The sequence below is a fragment of the Chrysochloris asiatica genome, unplaced genomic scaffold, assembly GCF_000296735.1.
Source record: "Chrysochloris asiatica unplaced genomic scaffold, ChrAsi1.0 scaffold00216, whole genome shotgun sequence".
NCBI lineage: Eukaryota > Metazoa > Chordata > Mammalia > Afrosoricida > Chrysochloridae > Chrysochloris > Chrysochloris asiatica.
This window is the reverse complement of record NW_006408734.1, coordinates 903177-923084: the sequence shown is the minus strand read 5'-3', so window position 1 is coordinate 923084 and position 19908 is coordinate 903177. Positions and strand designations below refer to the sequence as shown.

At 41.9% G+C, this 19908-nt stretch overlaps 1 protein-coding gene across 1 annotated transcript in view; it reads right to left on the bottom strand.

Annotated features, from left to right (window-relative positions):
- Positions 1 to 18478, bottom strand: part of TSPAN5 (tetraspanin 5) — a 255111-nt gene extending 236633 nt beyond the window's left edge. The window contains exon 1 of the mRNA XM_006872950.1: positions 18005 to 18478. Within this exon, the coding sequence (XP_006873012.1) occupies positions 18005 to 18085 (81 nt within the window). The 5' untranslated portion in view covers positions 18086 to 18478. The remainder of the gene's footprint in view (positions 1 to 18004) is intronic.
- Between the last annotated feature and the right edge of the window lie 1430 nt (positions 18479 to 19908).

Below are 19908 nucleotides of genomic sequence, written 5' to 3'. Positions count from 1 at the left end.
AAAGATTTACAGCCTCAGAAACCCTGTTCAGGGTCGCTATGGGTCGGAACCAACTCCACGGCACTTAACAACAACATAATAGTCCACAACAACCAGAGAAAAAGAATAAAATGTCTTATTTCTTCATGGTTGATGTACAATAAATAACCACTACACTACAATAGCCTCTATTGTAGTGTAGTGGTTATGAATCGGGCTGCTAATCTCAGTGTCAGCAGTTCGAAACTACCAGCTGTTCCGCAGGAGAAAGATGAGGCTTTCTGCTCCCATAAAGATTTACAGCCTTGGAAACCCTGTGCAGGGTCACTATGAGTCGGAACCGACTCCACAGCATATAACGACAACAACATTCCTACCCACTGCCTGTCATACTGTGGTGGCTTGTGTGTTGCTGTAAATCTGGAAGCTTCCACCAGGATTTCAAATACCAACAGGGTCACCCATGGTAGACAGGTTTCAGCAGAGCTTCCAGACTAAGACATACTATGAAGCAAGGACTGGTGATCTCTTTTTAAAATATAATGGATAACCTGGAGATGAGAGAGAGAAGAGGAAGGGTTAATTGGTCCAAAGTGTGGCGAGACCTGGGGATACCTGAGCCCATGGACAAGGACACAGTCACAGAGGGCTAGAGCTGGGAGTGAAGCATCCAGCTGATATGAAGGGAGGGGAGACGCACAAGAACACCCAAACTTGCAGATAGTATCCCTCTGATCTAGCCTCAATGGCTTTGATAATCAGAACTCAACTAAAGGAAGATAAAAAAGAAAACAATTTTTGATAAAGGAAATGAGGGTAAATTGCTACAATTTGATGAACTTGACCTATACTCATGGATGTAGTAGCTCAAAATACCAACAGAGAGGGATGGAGTCTTCACATCAAGTATCAAAACTATCCCCTCTGTATAGGGGCAGGCAACTTAGACACTGGCTACCTAAAAGGAGGGGGCAATAAAGGCATGAAGTGACTGGCTTACAAGGTTTCAGGAGGGAGTTTAGTTTAAAGAGTGTAAGGGTGGGGGGGAGATACAGTCCGCACTGAACAGTTTTCATCTTGTCAAGATGGGTCTAGTAAAAAGAGTGATTCAATAGTGAGTAACTGTTATGCCTAATTATGTCTGTCACAATTGTAAAGATAGAAATTTTGTAACAAAAACGTGAGAGTAGTTAATCTTATAGTCCAGAAACAGAGGACCCTAAGACCATCAAGGGAGAAGAGCACAAGCGGAGTGTGGGACCTTATCCAGAGAAGCAGCGACACCAGAGATGGGGACATGGAGAGAGGGAGCAGCTGAGGACTCTAGATTCCTGGAAAGAGAGGGACTGAGAGCTGGCAGCCAGGAGGCAGACTTGCAGAATGTGCATTTTGGTGGTGTTAAAAAAGTTTAAAAAAGAGCTAAAATGAACAGAGAGAAATACTGTTAATTGATGGTACATGGAGGGGATTATAATCATTGTAATGAAACACAGTATATGATTTGTTGAACGTAAAACTGATGATCTGCCCTGTAAACTTTCCCTCAATTCACAATAAAAACTTAAAAATAAATAAATAATGGACAGTGAAAAGCTTATGGATAGCTTCAGAACACTGTCTCATGTACTGCCAGAAAATGAGACCCTCAGGTTGGAAGGCACTAAAAATACAACTGAGCAAGAGCTGCCTCCTCAATGTTGTTGTGGTGCCATCAAGTCGGTTCCAACCCATAGCGACCCTGTAGAGGGTTTCCAAGAGTGACTGGTAAGCTTAAACCACCAACCTTGCAGTTCAAACCAACTTTGCAGTCTAGCACAGTGACCCACAGTGCCACACCAGGACTCCTAAACTAGAGGAGCATATATTTCTTATAGCTCATTTGCTATCCTGGCATGGTTCAAAATGAAAAGAACTAACTGTGTACATCCATTAGTAATCAGAATGTGGAATGTACAAAGTACGAATCTAAGATAATCAGAAGTCATCAAAAATTAAATTAAGCACATAAAGATTGATATCCTAGGCATTAGTGAGCTGAAATAGACTGGTACTAGCCATTTGGATTCAGACAATCATAAGGTCTACTGTGTTGAGAATGACAAATTGAATAGTAATGGCATGGCATTCATCGTCAAAAGGAATATTTCAAGTACAACACTGTCAGTGATAGGATAATATTCGAATGTTAACAAGGAAGACCAGTTAATACAGTTATTACTCAAATTTACACACCAATCACCAATGACAAACATGAGCATATTGATTTCCCCAACTTCGGCAACTCTGAAATGGATCAAACATGTAATCAAGATGCACTGATAATTTTTGGTGATGGAAATGCAAAACTTGGAAACAAAGAAGTATCAATCGTTCAAAAATATGGCCTTGGGTATAATATACCAGAGATCACATGATAGAAATTTTTTTAAGTTTTTATTGTGAATTGAGTGATAGTTTACACGGGAGAACATCAACTCCTCCTATCATATTTCATTTCATTACAATGACTACAATCCCCTCCATGCATCATCATTCAAAAGCATTTGCTTCCATTCCCTTTTTTTTTTTTTTTTCCTGTACACCGAAGCACTCAGGAATATATAACCATTCAAACAACCAAAGGGCATACCTTGCAAGACTGCCCCCCAGCCACCAGCACACAGCCCCTCTCCCTCCTTGAGTCTAGAGTCTCCAGCCACTCCATCTCTCCATGTCATTGTCTCTGTCTCCATCTCTGGTGTCACCGTTTCTCTGGATAGGGTCCCGCACTCCACTCCTCTCCCTTGATGGTCCCAGGGTCCTCCACTTCTGGACTGCAAGATCAACAACTTCCCTCCTTTTATTTTTATACAAAACATCTACCATTCACAATCAATCCTGATACCAATTACTCACTACTGAACCACAAGAGTCTTAGCCCCATTTCCCTTTACCAGCCCCATCTAACCAGGTTGGAACCCACTCAGTGGAGATTCTACCTTCCCCCCGCACCCTCTGAAAGAAACTAAGCTCCCTCTTGAAAACTTGTAAGCCAGTCCCTTCGTGCCTTTGTAGGGCTCCCCCCAATTTTGGGTAGCCAATGTCTAAGTTGCCCATTCCTGTCAACCCTGTGTACGGAGGGGGTGGGAATGATCCTTGCTGTAAAGATTTGTTTCCTCTTTTAAGCTACTACATCCATACTTATAGGTCAAGTTCATCTAATTGTAGCAGATTACAATTTTTTCCCTTTTCTTTCTTCCTCCAGTCAAGTTCTGATCATCCAGTCATTGAAGCTAGGTCAAATGGGTACTATCTACATGTATGGGCATTCTTGTGCATCTCCCCTCACTTCATATCAGCTGGACACTTCACTCTCCACTCTAGTCCTCTGTGGCCATGTCATTGTCTATGGAATCAGGAGTCCGTCCCCAGGTCTTGCTATACTGCTGGCCAACCACATGTCAATCCAGGTTGACAGGAGTCTATTCACATGATAGAATTTGCAAGACTAACAACTTATTCATTGCAAATACCTTTTTTCCAACAACATAAACAGCAGCTACACACATGGACTTTGTCAGAATACACAGGTATCAAATAGACTACATCTGTGAAAAGAGACAATGGAGACATTCAATGTCATGAGTAAGAACAAGGCCAGGGGCCTACTGTGGAACAGTGATCTTGCTTATGAGCATTTGATAATGCTCATAAGCAAGATCAAGTTGAAGCTGACGAAAACTGAAACAAGTCCAAGTATAACCTTGAGTAAATTTCCCTCCTGAATTTAGAGACCTTCTCAAGAATTAATTTCACACAGTGACCACTAATTAATGAACAAATCTGTCTTGGAAGAAATACAGACAGAATGTTTCTTAGAAGGGAGAATGGCCAGACTTGGTGTTGTGTACATTGAACATGTTATCAGGAGGACCAGTCCCTGGAGAAGGATATCATGCTTGGTAAAATAGAGCAGGAATAGGGAATGTCTGGCCACTGTTCCATGTATGGCCTGTGAAATCATTTGGTCTGGCCCTGCCAAGGCAACCACAGTTCCAGCCATCACATTGTTGTTGTTAAGTGCCATCGAGTCAGTTCCGACCCATAGTGACGCTGTACAGGGTTTCTGAGAAGCAGCTGGTGAGCTTGAACCGCTGACCTTGCAGTTCAAATGGCTTTGCAGTCTGGCACCATACCAGCACTCCAGCCATCATATTAGGGGTGAGTTAATTAAATGTTTGACCAAATATAGCAGGCTAATTTTTAAGTTGATAATTTTGTATGGCCCCTGAATGATGATGTTGTTGTTGTACGCCGTGGAGTCGTTACAAACATCCAAATGGCACTTGGCAGAAAAAAGGTTCCCCACCCCTGAAATAGAAGATCAGAGAAAAAGAGAAGACCCCCAACAAGATGGACTGACACAGTGACTGTAGTAACAACGGGCTCCAGGATAGCAGAAAATGGCACAGGACCTGGCAGTGTTTCACTCTGTTGTATACAAGGTCAATATGAGTTGGAAACAATCAAAGGCACCTAATAACTATGGAAACCCTGGTGATGAAGTGGTTAAAATGTCTGGCTGCTAAACAAAAGGTCAGCAATTTGAACCCAACAGCTACTCTTGGAGAGAAAGATATGAAAATCTGCTTCTGAAAAGATTTATAGGAAACCTATGAGAATGTTCTATGTGGTGTCCATGTGTTGGAATAGACTCAAAGGCAATAGTAGATTTTGATATTCCTATATGATGCTAATTTTTATCACAGGAACTGCAGCATACAAAGAGCTCTTTAACAGACTTTACTTTCTCATATCATTCTTAGGGCTCTCGGGTTTATAAATAAACTGGCATTTTTGGATTAATAATAAATTCCATGAGGGATAAATAGGCCACTCTTTTTGTTCCTCATCAGCAAAGAATTAGATGTCACTAGTTTTCATGTGCTGGTGAAATCACCCCTTGATCTCTGCTCCACACCACCCAATCCCAACTCTCAGGAGTATCCCCTTCAGAGAAGAATGGGATGAAGATGGCACCTCTTGCCACAAGTAATAGCCTAGAGCTTCTCAACCTCAGCTGTGCATCAGAATCACCTTCAGGGCCTTTTTAAAAAAAGTATTGATTCCAGGAGTCCATCCCAGACCTACGGAATCAGATTTCCTGGGAGGGAAACTGAAATTTCCTGAATGACAACTTAACTAATCAGGTTGCTACATCTAGAAAGAAGTAAAGTATTAATTAATCCTACAGAAATCTCCCATAGGTAAGTGTGAGGGACTTTTTGGGCATGAAGAAACTAAACCCTTTGCTGATTAAAAATCCATACAAAGAATATTTTCTGTTGTTGTTTAAACATGCCTTGGCAATCAAGATTCAAAAACATCTGAAGGCTAAAATAGTTGCTTTCATGTAGTTAAGCAGTGGACCCTTTCGTTTTAAAACAAAATACTTCCTGGTACCCCAAAATATTGAATATAATGGGATGGAGAGAGGTCAGTTCCCACAGTCCTCTGGCACACCTCAAGGAACCTCAGAATAGTTTGAAATGAAAAGGACCTCTGACAGTTTGAAAATCCCTAAACTAGAATCAGACAAACTGGAATAACAAAAACCAGCTGCTGTCAGTTCTGACTCATAGTGACCTCATATGTCAGAGTAGAACTGTGCCCCACAGAGTTTTTAATGACTGAGTTTTCCAAAGTAGATCACCAGGCCTTTCTTCTGAAGTACTTTAATGGGCTGCAACTTTCAACCTTTTGGTTGGTAACTGAGTGCATTAACCATTTTTACCACTCAGGGACTCTTAACAGCATAATTAAAAAAAAAAAAAACCTAACCAACTATCATCGTAGATTCCAATTCATGGTGCATCTTGTGTTTCAGAACGGAACTGCTCTTCATAGAGTTTCCAATGGCTGTGATCTTTCAGATGTAGATCATCAGGCTTCTCTTCCTACTCAATACAAAAGCAAAAAAATGAAATGGAGGATTAGTTTCCAATTAACACTTAGCTCACTAGAATGGGGAGACAGGAGGTGTGCGGTGGGGGTTAATAGAGTTCAACCCAAAAAGTTGTGTGAAAGTTTTATTTCAACAGAAATTTAACCAGTGTCTGAAATATTCCCTGGCTGCCAGGAAAAGCATACATAAACTTAGCCTTTATTAATAACTAATATTTGTACTAAGATATTTACCTTTAACAAAGCACTTTCCCATGCACGATGGCATTTAATACTGAATAACAACTATGGGAACTATTAGAATTATTTCTCCCAATTTCTTTAGATGAGCAACTGAGGAAATGATTTATGAGAGTAACTTAGCTGAGGCTTCTGCCTCCAGGTCCAGCACCAGGTAAAGATTTAGGGAAGATTTTGAGATTAACAGCCCTTTGTTTTTTTTGATGGTTAGAACAGAGAGTGGAAAATGTGTTCTTTCTGGTTGCTTCATTAAAGGAGGTATGTCCACCTGGTACCACATGCAGACTATCATGGCCAGGACAAAGAACGATCTAGAAATAGTTTATGAAGAACATATAGAAAAGCTAAGAGCTTTTAAAGATGGAAAACAGAAGTTTAGGGATGACGTAACAACTCTTTGGAGTAGGATATACCAGAGCTCAGTGTCTCCATACAATAAGCACTGGGGTGCAAACTGCAAGGGTCATAGTTTAAGCGTGCCAGCCGCTATGTGGGAGAAAGATGAGGCTTTCTGCTCCCTCGAGGATTTAAAGCCTCTGAAACCCTATACAGAGTTACTATGAGTCGGAACTGACCTTGATGGCATTTAACAACAACAACATCAGAGGTCAACAGCGGTGAGAAGAGTGGGCACTAGAGGTGTGTGGAGTCCCAACAGATGAGGGCAGTCACGTGGAGGAGGGATGGCTGCAGTAACGGAAGACGAGTACATGCAGAAAAGTAAATACGAGGGTAAAGTCAAAAAGTATTACTACTACCAAACAAAAAGCATTTAAAACATGTCTCTGTGATCCATGGATGGCTACCGACAGGTCCTCTCAGTAATATATTTACCTCAGTCTCATTAAGGTACCTTCAGAAAAAGAAAGACATGTTTTGTGTCATAGATAAAAATGATTTTGAGATCAGGGCTAATATAGAATTTTTAACAAAGCCCAAGTAAACACATTCCCAAATCACTGAAGCTTTGCAACAAGCTTACAGGAATGTTGCCCCACATCAAACAACAGTTTGTAGATGGATCAAGCATTTTAAGGATGAGACGAGCCCAGAGAGGGAATACTACAGACTGACGTGCAGAAAATGGTGGAAGAGAACATAGAATTACCATTGATTGTGATAGTTACTGAGGTTGGGATCTCATATGGTTTGGCATTTTCAATTGTAAGTAAACATCTTAGCCTCGGAAAACTTTTGTTTTGTTTTGTTTTGGCAATTAGCTAGCTCAAAGAGTGATCTTCCCATCTATGCTTTGGTGACGATTGAAGAGTGTGGAATTCTTCAGGAAGAGTCAGAGATATGGCAACAATGTCTTCAGAAATTTATAGACCAAGATGGAGGACAAGGAAGATCAAAGCTAATGAAGATGATTTTTTAACTGGGGATGAGTCTTAGATTTACCAATATGATCCAGAAAGCAATGTCCAATCAAACCAGTGACTTCCGAGGGCATCTGCTGGGCCTGTTAAATTCAAGGCAGAGAAGTCAGCTCAAAAGACTATGGCAACTGTTTAGGGGATTTCACAGACGTAATCTTGAACAAATTTTATTGAAAGACACAGGATGATCATGGGAGTTTATCATGAAGTATTTTTATTTTTAAGTGTTTTATTGTGAATTATGTGGTAGTTTACATGGGAGAACATTAGTTTTACATTCATCTTATCCTATATCGTTTCATTGCCTTGGTTACAGTCCCCTCCATATCATGAAGTTTTAAGAAAACTGAAATCTCCATTAATGATAAAAAGGTCAAGGAAGATGTACCAGGGAATTTTTTCCTATTACAACAATGCATTTTCTTATTCTTCAAGGGTAGCAGCAGGGTTGTCCTACAAGACTTCTGTTGGAAAACCTTACCCTATCCATCCTATAAAATGGATCTTGTCCCTTCAAACTTCTTTTTCCCAAAACTCAAAGAACATTAAAAAGGGGCATGATTTGAGTCCCTTGTTGTTGTTAAGTGCCATTGAGTTGATTCCGACTCATAGCGACCCTGTATAGGGTTTCCTAGGTGTAGCTGGTGACTTCAACTGCCAACCATGTGATTCAAACCAACCTTACGGTCTAGCACATGAATCCACGGTGCCACACTAGGACTCCTTGAGTCCCTAGAGGATGTCAACACTGCTGTTTTTACATGGTGCAGATTGAAGCGTGCAGAACTCCTCAGGAAAGGGTTAGAGAGATGGAAACAATGCTTTCAGAAGTGTAGAGAAAAAGATGGAGGGAGTCAAGAAAGAATAGATTCACATTTTGACATTTTTGTTTAGTAAAGGTTCCTATAATTTGGTAGCAATACTTTTTGACTTACCCTTGTATTTTAAGAATAATGGGAACTAGGCTTTCACTAGTTCAAAGCAGAGAGTAATAAATATAAAAGGGGGGGGGAGAATAAACACTATTGTGTTAGCTAGGAATTTGAAGTATCACAATGGACTCATTGTTTTATATATACGAATAAAATGCTTGTATATATTTCAGAATTCTGTCCGATGAGAGAATCCAGGAGCAATGACACACCAAAAGCAATAAGTATACCTAGAATCCAGATATTGGCTTCTAAACACCATTTTCCATTCACATGAACCAGGGCTTCTTGGATACTTTGCTGTTGTTGTTACACAAAACTCACAGCAATCGAGTTGATTCCAACTCACAGGGTTTGCAAGATAGTAAATCTTTACGGGAGCAGATTGCATCGTCTTTCTCCCATGCAACAACTGATGGGTTTGAACTGCCAACCTTGTAATTAACAGTCCAACACTTAACCTACAAAGCCACCAGGGCTCCTTGATACAAAAGGCAGTGTAGATAAATTACAAAATAAACTTGGGACATCTTGTTCTGGCAGAAAATAAAGACAAACTCAAAGAATGAGGGGAATCAAACAGAGCTAGGAACCAAATAAACCTGGGACCAATGTGAGCATCAAAGTAAGCAATGAGAGAAAAGTTAAAATATATTGAATAAAACAGGAAACCTTAAGTTCAGTCATATAAATTTAGCTGCTAGATTTACATTGCAATAAGCAATGAGCTATTTATTTACATAGTTTCAAAGTACCTTACCACAAAATATTTATAAAAAAGGGGAACGGTAACTTTATGGTGGGGAAGCTTGGCAGACAGTATCTTACTGAAGTGACCATCATCAGTAAGACAAAGAGAAATAATCGGTGCCATCTGATGATATGCAATGAGAATACAGCTCCATTTCTATGATATTCCTGCCAAAAATGCACAACTAAGTTTGGCAAAATGTCAAGAGAAACCCAAATTGAAGGACATTCTATAAAATTACTGGCTTATATCATCAAAAGTGTCAAAAGCATGATAGTGTAGGGCTGAAAGAGACTAAAAAGACATAACTAAAAACAATTTGTGGTTCTAAGCTGGACCCTTTTGTTTTAAAAGATATTATTGGAACTGCGAAGCTTGAATGAGGTGCAAGCATTAGATGGTAGCAATGTATCAATGGTGATTTCTTGGCTTTAAAGGTTGGACGGTGGCTATCTAGGAAATATTCTAGTTTGCATGCAATATATATGAAGTGTTTGAAGGATAGTCATCATGCTGATAACTTATTCTCAAATGCTTAAGTGGGGAAAAGTTCTCTGTACCATTTCTATGCACATTTGAGATTCTTTCAAAAATTAAAATTAAAAACCAAACAGCATATTGTTGCTGTTATTAAGTGCCATCGAGTCGGTTCCAACTCATAGCAACCCTGTATAAGGTTTCTGAGAAGGCTGGTGAGCTTGAACCACCAACTTTGCAGTTCAAACAGCTTTAACCCACAGCATATCAGGAAGACGGAAATTCCTGGAATACAGATTACAGCTAGGTTGAGTACAATGAAGCTCTATAATGGTGCTTGTTGTTATTGTTAACTGCCGCTGTGTTGGTTCCAACCCATAGCGACCTTATGTAGGGTTTCCAAGGAACAGCTTGTGAGCTTGAATGGTCAACCTTGCAATTCAAACAGCCATGCAGTCTGGCACATTAACCCACAGCGCCACACCAGGACAATATAATAGTGCTAAGGGTCCCAAAACAGATCCATCCTCAGAAGGGTTGGGAGGATAGTAGAAAGGAAAATATGTCACCAGATAGGTTAGAGTAGGTACTGTCCAGTGATTTTGTAATTCATTCATTCAACAAACTTTTATTAAATATCCATCATATTTTAGACAATGAACAAGACATTGGGCTTATGAAAATGACTCAGATAAAGTTCTCACACTTGAGGCTCTTATAATCTATCAAAATATGATCATTTAGAAGTTGGAAGTGAGAAATTTTAAGACAATCATCAGTGTTTTATGTAGAAGCATGTGACTCAACAACTTGGTCTCTGAGAGTCCAATTTTCATTTTTGCATTTTCAATGGACTATATAATAGTTTATTATTCAATCATATTCTTGAAGAACACTTTCATCCTAACATTTTGTGCTGGTGGGTGGTGTTAATTGAGGCATATGCAAAAACGTTATCACTTTTCAATTATGAACAGATGCAAATGACTTACATGATGTTTTATTTTAGAATAACAAGCATCTTCTAAAATAAGTTTCAAACCAAGAAGCTAGGGCAATGGTTACTGGAGGAGACTTAACACTCCAAAACTGAACTTTGACATGACATTTCGAAAAATGACTCCACATCTCTGCACTTCAATTTCTTCATCTGTCACAGAGCTATAATATGCTTGCAAACTGTTTCGAGATGCTAGAAGAAAGTCATTATAATTGTAAAGCAAGTTGTTTTTATCTTTTGCAAGGGATTAACTATTACTGTGGACATATTAAGGCAGAGTGATGCATCTAAAGGAGCTCACCTGGGCAATTTTATGGTGGGTAAAACATTATTGGTTTTCCAACTTCTCCCCTCAGTTTCATTTCAACCTCCAGAGCATATCATCAAGTTAGATTGCCTCAGTGCCTCTCATTGACCCATGAGTGAGCAGCCAGACCAAGCAAGGCAGTATTCAATTACTTTTCCTACTGAGGTCTCTATACCTTTCTTACACTTTTCCCATATGACACTTTCATAACCATATTTAGCTTTCTTCCTACCATCTCCCTGTAATTCAAAAGGCAATTTAGATTCCCATATGGTTGCCATCGAAGCTAACAGATGTCTAGCAAATTAAAACAAAAATTATGACTTATAAAATGCTGATGTATCATCATTCCAGAACATTTTGCGATGTATAGTGAATCATAAGATAAGACTTTCTACTTGATGCCCCCACCCCCAAGGTTCCCTAAATCTCCACCTCCTTTCTGAATGTAAGCTCTGTGGAAACAAATTAGATGTAACATTCTGCTATCAACCTTGGCTAAAACTCCACTTAAAGACACAATGTAATATTTGCAAGTACATCAAAAAGAGAAATGTGACCTCAAATATCCATGGTTGTTCCAATGCTAGCATAGCAAAGAGAAGAAAAGAATTTAATTCTCCCAAGTCACACAAGGCTTTCACTGATTTCATGATTTTGCTTTGCTAATAACCAAAACACAAAAACCTATTGCTGTTCAGTAGATTCCAACTCCTAGGGACCCTATAGGTCAGAGAAGAATTGCCCCATAGGCTTTCCTAGGCTAGGAGTGGATCGCCAGGTGTTTTCTTTCACAGAACCACTGGTGAGTTCCAACAGCCAATGTTTCTATTAGCAGCCAAGCGCTTAACTATTGTGCTATCAAGGATCCTTGGGCACATCTTAAGAGTGTCATTGCCACTGTCAATTGCCATGGAGCTGATTCTGACTGACACTGATCCCAAAGTGTCAATGTAGAACTCTGCTCCATAGAACATTCAATGGCTGACTTTTCAGAAGTAGATGACTAAGCCTTTCTTGTGATGTGCCTCTGGGTAGAACTAAACCTCCTTTCTCAGTTAACAGTTAAGTGCATTACCATTTGCACTGCCCAGATTCTTCTAAAGGTATCATTTCCTGATAGTAGTGATGTTAATGAGGTGTGGGTGGGTCAGTGGTAGAATTCTTGCCTTGCATATAGAAGACCTGAGTTGGATTTCTAACCAACACAGTCCCCACCATCTGTCAATGGAGGCTTGCATATTGCTAGGATGCTGAATAGTAGTCACTGAAGCTCCTAGACTAAGATGGACAGTAAGAAAGACCTAGCAATCTACTTCTGAAAGTTAATCAATGAAAACATGATAAATCACCAGGTCAGATCTGCAATAGATCAGACAGCATTTCCTTCCATTGTGCAAGGGGTCAACATGAGTCAGCGGGCAACAAAATGGCAGCTATCAACAGTAATGATGCCAGAGAAACAGACTAAAGTGTTCTACAGTTTTCTACTGCCCAACATGGAACTAACTAGTATTAAACCTGAAAATAATAATAATAATGATATTTACTATCTGTTAAACATTCAGGCATTGTGCTGGGTAATACATTGTCTGGTTAAGTTCTTAAAATTATATCTCTAACTGATAATATTATCTTTCTTTTATAACTAAGAAATTAAGGCTCAATGAAGCAGACTGCATTTTCCAAAAATAACCACAGCCCACATAACTACCTACAATGTGACCTTGACATTTCCCATCAAGAGATGGACTCTATTCCTTTACCTCCTTAAAACTAAGTAGGCTCTAAGAGTGCTTCAAGGAGCTCTGGTAGCGTAGAATCGGGCTGTGAACTTTAAGGACAGCAGTTCGAAACTACCAGCTGTTCCGTGGGAGATAGATGAGGCTTTCTGCTCCCGTAAAGATTTACAGCCTCGGAAACCCTGTACAGGGTTGCTATGAGTTGGAACCGACTCCATGGCACATAACAACAACAAGAATGCTTCAGAATCCTGGTGTGGCACTGTGGTTTAATGCACTGAACTGCAATGCTGGTTTGAACTGCAAGGCCTGTGATTCAAGCTCACTAGCTGCTCCTCAGAAACTCTATACAGGGTCACTATGGGTCAGAACCAACTGGATGGCACTAACCAACAACAAGAGTGTTTTAACCAATGGAATGCATGAAAGTGACAGTGTACCAGCTCCAGGTGCAGCCTTAGCTGACTAGAAGCGTCCTCTTCTGTCTCAGAGATAGGAAGAAGCCAGGTGTGTGTTCCAGTCAACAGCCCGGGCCTCGCTCTCCTCCAACATTGACTGCCTGTCATATGAGGGAACCATCTTGCATATGTTGAGCCTTCAGAAACTCCCAGCCCCAGTCACTTCTCACTGTGGCTGCATGTACAACCCCAAGTGAGAATCACCAGTCGAACATGGTCAAATCAGAGAACTGTTAGATATAATAATAAAGTTTTGTTCTAAGCCACTAAGTTTTGGAGTTGCTTGTTATTTGTTGTGTTGTTGTTGTTGTTTTGTGCCGCGGAGTCGGTTCTGACTCATAGCGACCCTGTACAGGGTTTCTGAGGCTGTAAATCTTTACGGGAGCGGAAAACCTCATCTCTCTTGTTGTTGTTGTTGTTGTTTTGTGCCGCGGAGTCAGTTCTGACTCATAGCGACCCTGTACAGGGTTTCCAAGGCTGTAAATCTTTACGGGAGCAGAAAGCCTCATCTTTCTCCCGCAGAACCACTGGTAGTTTCGAACTGCTGACCTTGAGGTTAGCAGCCCAACTCTTAACCACTATGCGGCTAGGACAGAGTAAAACTAAAACTACCCCATACAGTTTCCAAAGTTGTAAATCTTTACCGGAACAGACTATTAGGTTTTTAACTCCTGCAAAGTGACAGTGGATTGAAAACTACTGACCTTTCAGTAAGCAGCTGAGCACTTTAATCACTATACAACCAAGACTCTTTTATGCAACAATGTTGTTGCTATTATTTTTGTTACTATTAAATGCTGCCGGTTCCAACTCATAGCAACCCTATATAGAGTTTCTGAGGAGCAGCTGTTGAGTTTGAACCTTTGACTTTGCAGTTCAAACCAACCTTGTGATCTACTGCTTATCCTACAGCGCTACAACAAGGGCAGACAACTGGAATACTCAGATCAATTAACTTTTTTAGGAACACAGAAGAGTTAAAAATCACAGCCAGAATCTAAAAGGGTTCAGAGAAAAATATCTATTAACTGTGGGATGCAGGAAGGGTTCATTTACTCCTAAAGAAGTGACTTAAAAAAAAACCCAACTGCTTCTTTCCCAAGCTGACCCTCAGTGGCCTCAGGGGTTTTCTGAGAAATATTCAAATATGGTGACATCCTTAGGAAAATCAATTCCCTCTGTCTTGAGTTTTTCTAGCATGAAACAGGGAAAACAAGACTTTCCCCACCACCCTGTGATAACTAATGAGAAAGGAACCTGTACAAGATGTTGATTTTATTAATCAGAATATCATTACAACTGTTATATAAAAACATTCAGATTTTGCTCATAAAACTGTAACTCTAATAAAAATATATTTGATGACTCATAGGACTCCATGAGATTCATGGTAGCAGTAGAGATGAATGTATATACTATGCCAATAACTGAATAAGTCAAGAAGAAAACTAGTGAAAAATATGTCTTTACATGGAAATACCTTTAAGGAAGAAATGGAGGTAATAAGATTGGTTTTCTGACAAGTCTCAGTAAGAAAGAAAACCTTTTCATTTAACCAATGTCCAAATATATGCTATTATTATTAGGAACTCTGGTAGCGCAGTGGTTATGAATCGGGCTGTGAACCGCAAGGTCAGCAGTTCAAAACTACCAGCGGTTCCGCAGGAGAAAGATGAGGCTTTCTGCTCCTGTAAAGATTTACAGCCTCAGAAACCCTATGCAGGGTGGCTATGAGTCGGAATCAACTCGATGGCACTTAACAGCAACAACAAATACTATTATTAGTCGAGATAAAAAGTTCCTGGAAACGTAGAATTAAAAGCCAGTGAAGTCTTTCCATAAACTTTTTGAAGCCCCCTTGTATTAATGACCATGTCATATTTTTCTTCCCCAGCAATACTGGAACTCAATAAATCATCCCAAACCAGAACTAGAAAGAACTTAAGAGCTCATCCACTTCTTTTTGTTTTAACAGCTAAAAAACAGGTCCAGAGCAGTTAAATGACTTACAGAGAATCAAACGAAACTTTTGGTATTAGAGCTACACACGTGCAATTTTAGTTGACCAGAACTATAACTCCAAATGTCCCTAATTTATTTCAGATCTGTTCCAGTGTTTCACAGTGTGAACATGAAAGCTCTGGAAATCATGCTCTCCGTTAGCAATATCTTCTTCATAAATGTATAGGAAGAGCACTGGATCTGCAGCTTCTGGTAGTCACAGTTCAGCTGGTAACTCTAGAGAGAGGAGAGATACGCAACTTTTCAGAAACAGGCTGCCAAGTTATTGACTAGTTCTTCTGTCACTAATACTTTATGACTTTAATCAATCAAATGCCATGGTTATTCGTTCCTGTTAATCATCATTAGAGACTATGGTACTTATAAACTGGAAGATCTAAATAAGGGGTGATTTTGGAACACAGAGCAGAAAAAGAAAAGTGTGAGGGGGTGTCTGAGTGAAAGCCTTGGATCTAGAAAGGAGAGGGGAAGAGGATTTAGAAAGAAAGGTAAGGTATTAGTTGCCTTCAAATCGATTCCGACTTATGTATGTCAAAGCAGAACTGTGCTTCACAAGGTTTTCAATGACTAATTTTTCAGAAGTGGATGGCCAGGTCTTTCTTCCAATGCACCTCCGGGTGGACTTGAATCTCCAACCTTTTGGTTTTAGCAATACCCAGGTACTGCGGGGTAAGAAAAGACTCTCATAACAAAGGCATCTACTTAACAGTTCGCTTGTGGCAGCTGGTTTAGTTCTACAGTGAAGTCAGCTCTTGGGTTTCCTATAAATATCCTCCCAGAGATGAAGACCTCCAAAATGAGACAAGATGTGTCTCTATTCTGGGACTATCTATGCAAGTACTCCTCAGTTCACTGAAGCTCTCTCCAGTTCCTAAGGGTTTGTTGCAACTTTATCCACAGAAAGAGTTCAATGTGCCTCTGTGCACTCTACAAAATCATACCAAACTGTTACAAAAATAGGCCCACATCCCTTTATTTCCTCCCACCCTCTGCTATGAAACTCCAGAGAGGTGCTAGTTGAAATGTACAACTTTTGCAAGTATTCAAACGGAAAGGCTCATCCCCAACAAGGGCCAGTCCAAATTCTGTATTTCCTGCCTCTCAAAGATTAGACATTTTAAGTTCCAATAAAATTCAAAATACCTCACTCAGAAATATAACTACCCACCATCAAGGGAAGAAAAAAGAAGCAAAGAAAGAAAATAATGTCTTCCTCCTATATATTTGTAGTATGTTTGAGTGTAGGGAAGCAGGGTAACTGCTTATAGAAATCACAATCACTGTCACACACACACAGAAAAAAACCAACAAAACTGCTTGTGAATGATCGGATATGATATTTCTTCACGTGGCCTCCCTTATTATCAGTCCTGAGGACAGATGGCATGTTGACACAGAAAGTACTCCCCAATCTCTGCCATTTCCTTTTGCAAAACATGTGTGATCAACGTAAGACACATAGGAAATGGGGGAAAAAACGAAATAGCCTGTTAAGTGTGTAGTAGAAAGAGAAACATGTAAAGAGCTGAACTGGCAACTAATCTCAAAGATACACATTTATAGCAAATGGCCAAAATTAAAGGAGGATCAAAATAAATATACCCTGTGATTTGATTGTTTTGGCTTACTATTGATCCCACAATCGGATCATTGTTTACCTCACACTGATCCTACACTTAACAGCAACTTAGAGAACCCCCTAGACAGCCACCATCTTTACTTTCCATGGGGAGGGGGGTGCCAAGTGAAGAAGATGGAATGGAATGGGAAAGAAAAATACCATGGTCTGTGAACCTACGTTTCCCCTTCTCCTGGTGAACTCTTTGTCTGGTTGCTGAACACGATTGATTTGTGAGATCAAAAGAAAGAATCAAAACACAACAAAAGAGTAGGCGTCCCAGTTTAATTACAATAGGTGCCCAATACATTGTAGTGGCAGCAGAGCATGGTTTGAGTCTTGTTCAAGCATTCACTCTCTTGGTTCCCCAATAAAAACATACCTCGTACACCTTCCCCTTCACATTTCTTCAAGGTTTCCCAGAAACGACCCGGTCTGTGTCACTCCTCAGAAAAGGAGGACAAGACGTGAGACACGGAAACATATGTTGATGGTGACTTGTTATTATACTGACAATGACATGTATAGACATAAACCCCTCCACCCCAAGCGCCCACTGGCCTATTATGCAAAAGAGTGCTTTCCAGCTTAAGGGGAAGAGGGTGCAGGAAGCGTTATTTACGTGCACATTACAGAGCCTTATACCACCGCATCTGCATCCTACACAAAGCCCTAGATGGTGCAAGAAGATACACGCTGAGCATGGCACAGACTAGCCACGGCAACACGGAGCCAAGCCCTCGTCCAATCAGATCCCTGTTATAAGGTGGACCTCAGGGTGGGCTCTGTCCGATTATGACACCACACTCTGCCCAACATCCATATCACACGGGGAGCAAATTTAATTCGTGTGGTTGCTCATTTCTTTAACTGCCGAGCCCTTTCTTTAGTTCTCCAATTCACCCCTTAAAAAGGCACCCCAGAGCCTGAGTGCCACCTTTCCGGCTCGGTTTTTCTTTTACCCCTTCCCATTCCTAGAAAGGATTAAATGTTTATCTCTCCAACGCGCGAGCTGGCAGCGGGGAAGGCAAACGCCTTTCCCCCTCTCCGTCAAGCGCCTGAGGGGCTGCGAAAAGTAAAGGCAGCGAGCAACGGGGGAAATCGTCGCGAATCGAACAGCCACAATAGTTGAAATCCCAGAGGCGCTCCAACTTACCCAAAATATGACATTGAAGCCGAATATAAAATATTTGATGCAACAACTGACTTCAGGACCCTTGTAGTGCTTCCCGGACATCCTCTGGGTTCATGAAGACACTTGCCCCGGGAGCCCGAGTTTGAAGCCCGGAACACGGTTGCTCAGAGCGGCCCGGCGGGGAGCTGGAGCTCGCGGACGCCGCTCGGGGCCGAGGCGCTGGCAGCCCGGGCTCAGCCGCGCGGGGAACCGACGGCGGAGAGCGGCTCCCGCACCTCCAGCCCCTCGCGCGCCGAGGCCGCCGGAGCTGAGTAGCCGCGAGTGGGCGGAGAAGCCACGCACTGCAAGCCCGGAGCCTTGCCGAAGCTGGTCTCAAGCACAAAGCAAGCGCCTGTGTCCGTTTGCCAGGCGATCCGTAAGTCGGTCCCCAGGCTTTGGGCAAACGCGGCCGCGGCAGATGCTGGCTGAGACGCCGCTCGCTCGCTCGCTCGCGCGCCCTCCCACCCCTCACAGCTCGCCCCGCCCGCCGCCCCGCCGGCTGCTCCTCCACCAGCTCCGCCTACTCCGCTCGCGGCTCCTCCTGCGGCTCCTCCGCCCGCCGCCCGAGCCCTCCGCGAGGCGCGCGCGCGCACAGGCTCGGGAGCTCCCGGGGCTTTGGCACCACGTAGTCGCCACCACCTCCTGGCTCCTCCCGGTCCCCTTCTCCCCGCCCCTTCAACCAGTCCGGAGCGCTGCGGACCCTTTTCGCTGCAGCTGGGTAGATGGGAGGACAACATCCGCAAGGGAGGACGGAAGGCGCCCCGGGGGGCTCGCCGAATGGGAGCAACCTTGTGAAATGACCGGGATTGATGAGCAGTGGGTCCTTGCAGATGACTTATGCAAAGACGCGAGGGAGAGAGTCGCGTGGGGTGACAGGACTGGGTTAGTGAGCACCCACACAGTGAACCTCCAGTCCCTGGATAAGCCCCCTTCCGAATCTAACCACACTTAACACCTCCTACTCCACTATTGGGTAGGTATTGAGTTGCCGTACTTGTGAGCAGAAAAGGACTTTGGTTGGGGTTACGGATAGAATACTAGGGAAAGGGAAGAAAAGACCAAGATCGACAGGGAATGTAGAGATGGAACAGGGGAAAGGAAATATTCACAGAAAAGTCTTCAAATCCCTGTGTGGCTGTAACCGAGGCTCCCCACCTGCAGGGAAAACGAACTTCTATCTAGCAGTGGGACAAGAGAAGAAAGACCCGAAGGAGTCCTGAGGCAGGGTAGGATCCTCACTTTAGGGTGTATTTACAACATAAACCTAGGGCTGTAGGAGGAGGTATTGCCAAAAGAACTTGACTGGTTCCTAACTCAAGGAAAGAATCCAGAAGCAGTTCCAAGATGGCCTTCTGGGGAATCGAAATTGAGTTTACAGATCACAACCATTAAATTGTTCACCTTTCGGGGATTATAGAACGCGTGGCTGGAAGTCGTTTTAGAACCCTACATGAAAAGATGTGCCCATGAGTTGCCCAATCTGCCCTCCTGGAGCACTTGCACAGGTGAGCAGAGCAGGTAAGGAACTTTGGTGGTGCAGTGGTTATGTAATTGGCTGCTAACCAAAAGATTAGCAGGTCAAAAACCTAATGACTCTTCAGGAGAAAGATGTGGCAGTCTGCTGCTTACATAAAGATGTACAGCCTTGGAAATCCTATGGGACAATTCTACCCTATGTTGTTAATAAATGCCATCGAGTCAGTTTCCAACTGATAGTCACCTTGTATAGGATTTTGAATGAGTGGCTGGTAGATTTGAACCTCTAACCTGTGATTAGCAGTTCAGTACTTATCCTACAGTGCCACATACCCTTTTTATAGAGGGTCACTATAAATCCGAATCCACTCCACTCCATTGAATTTGGGGGTTTGGTAGCAAAGCAGATA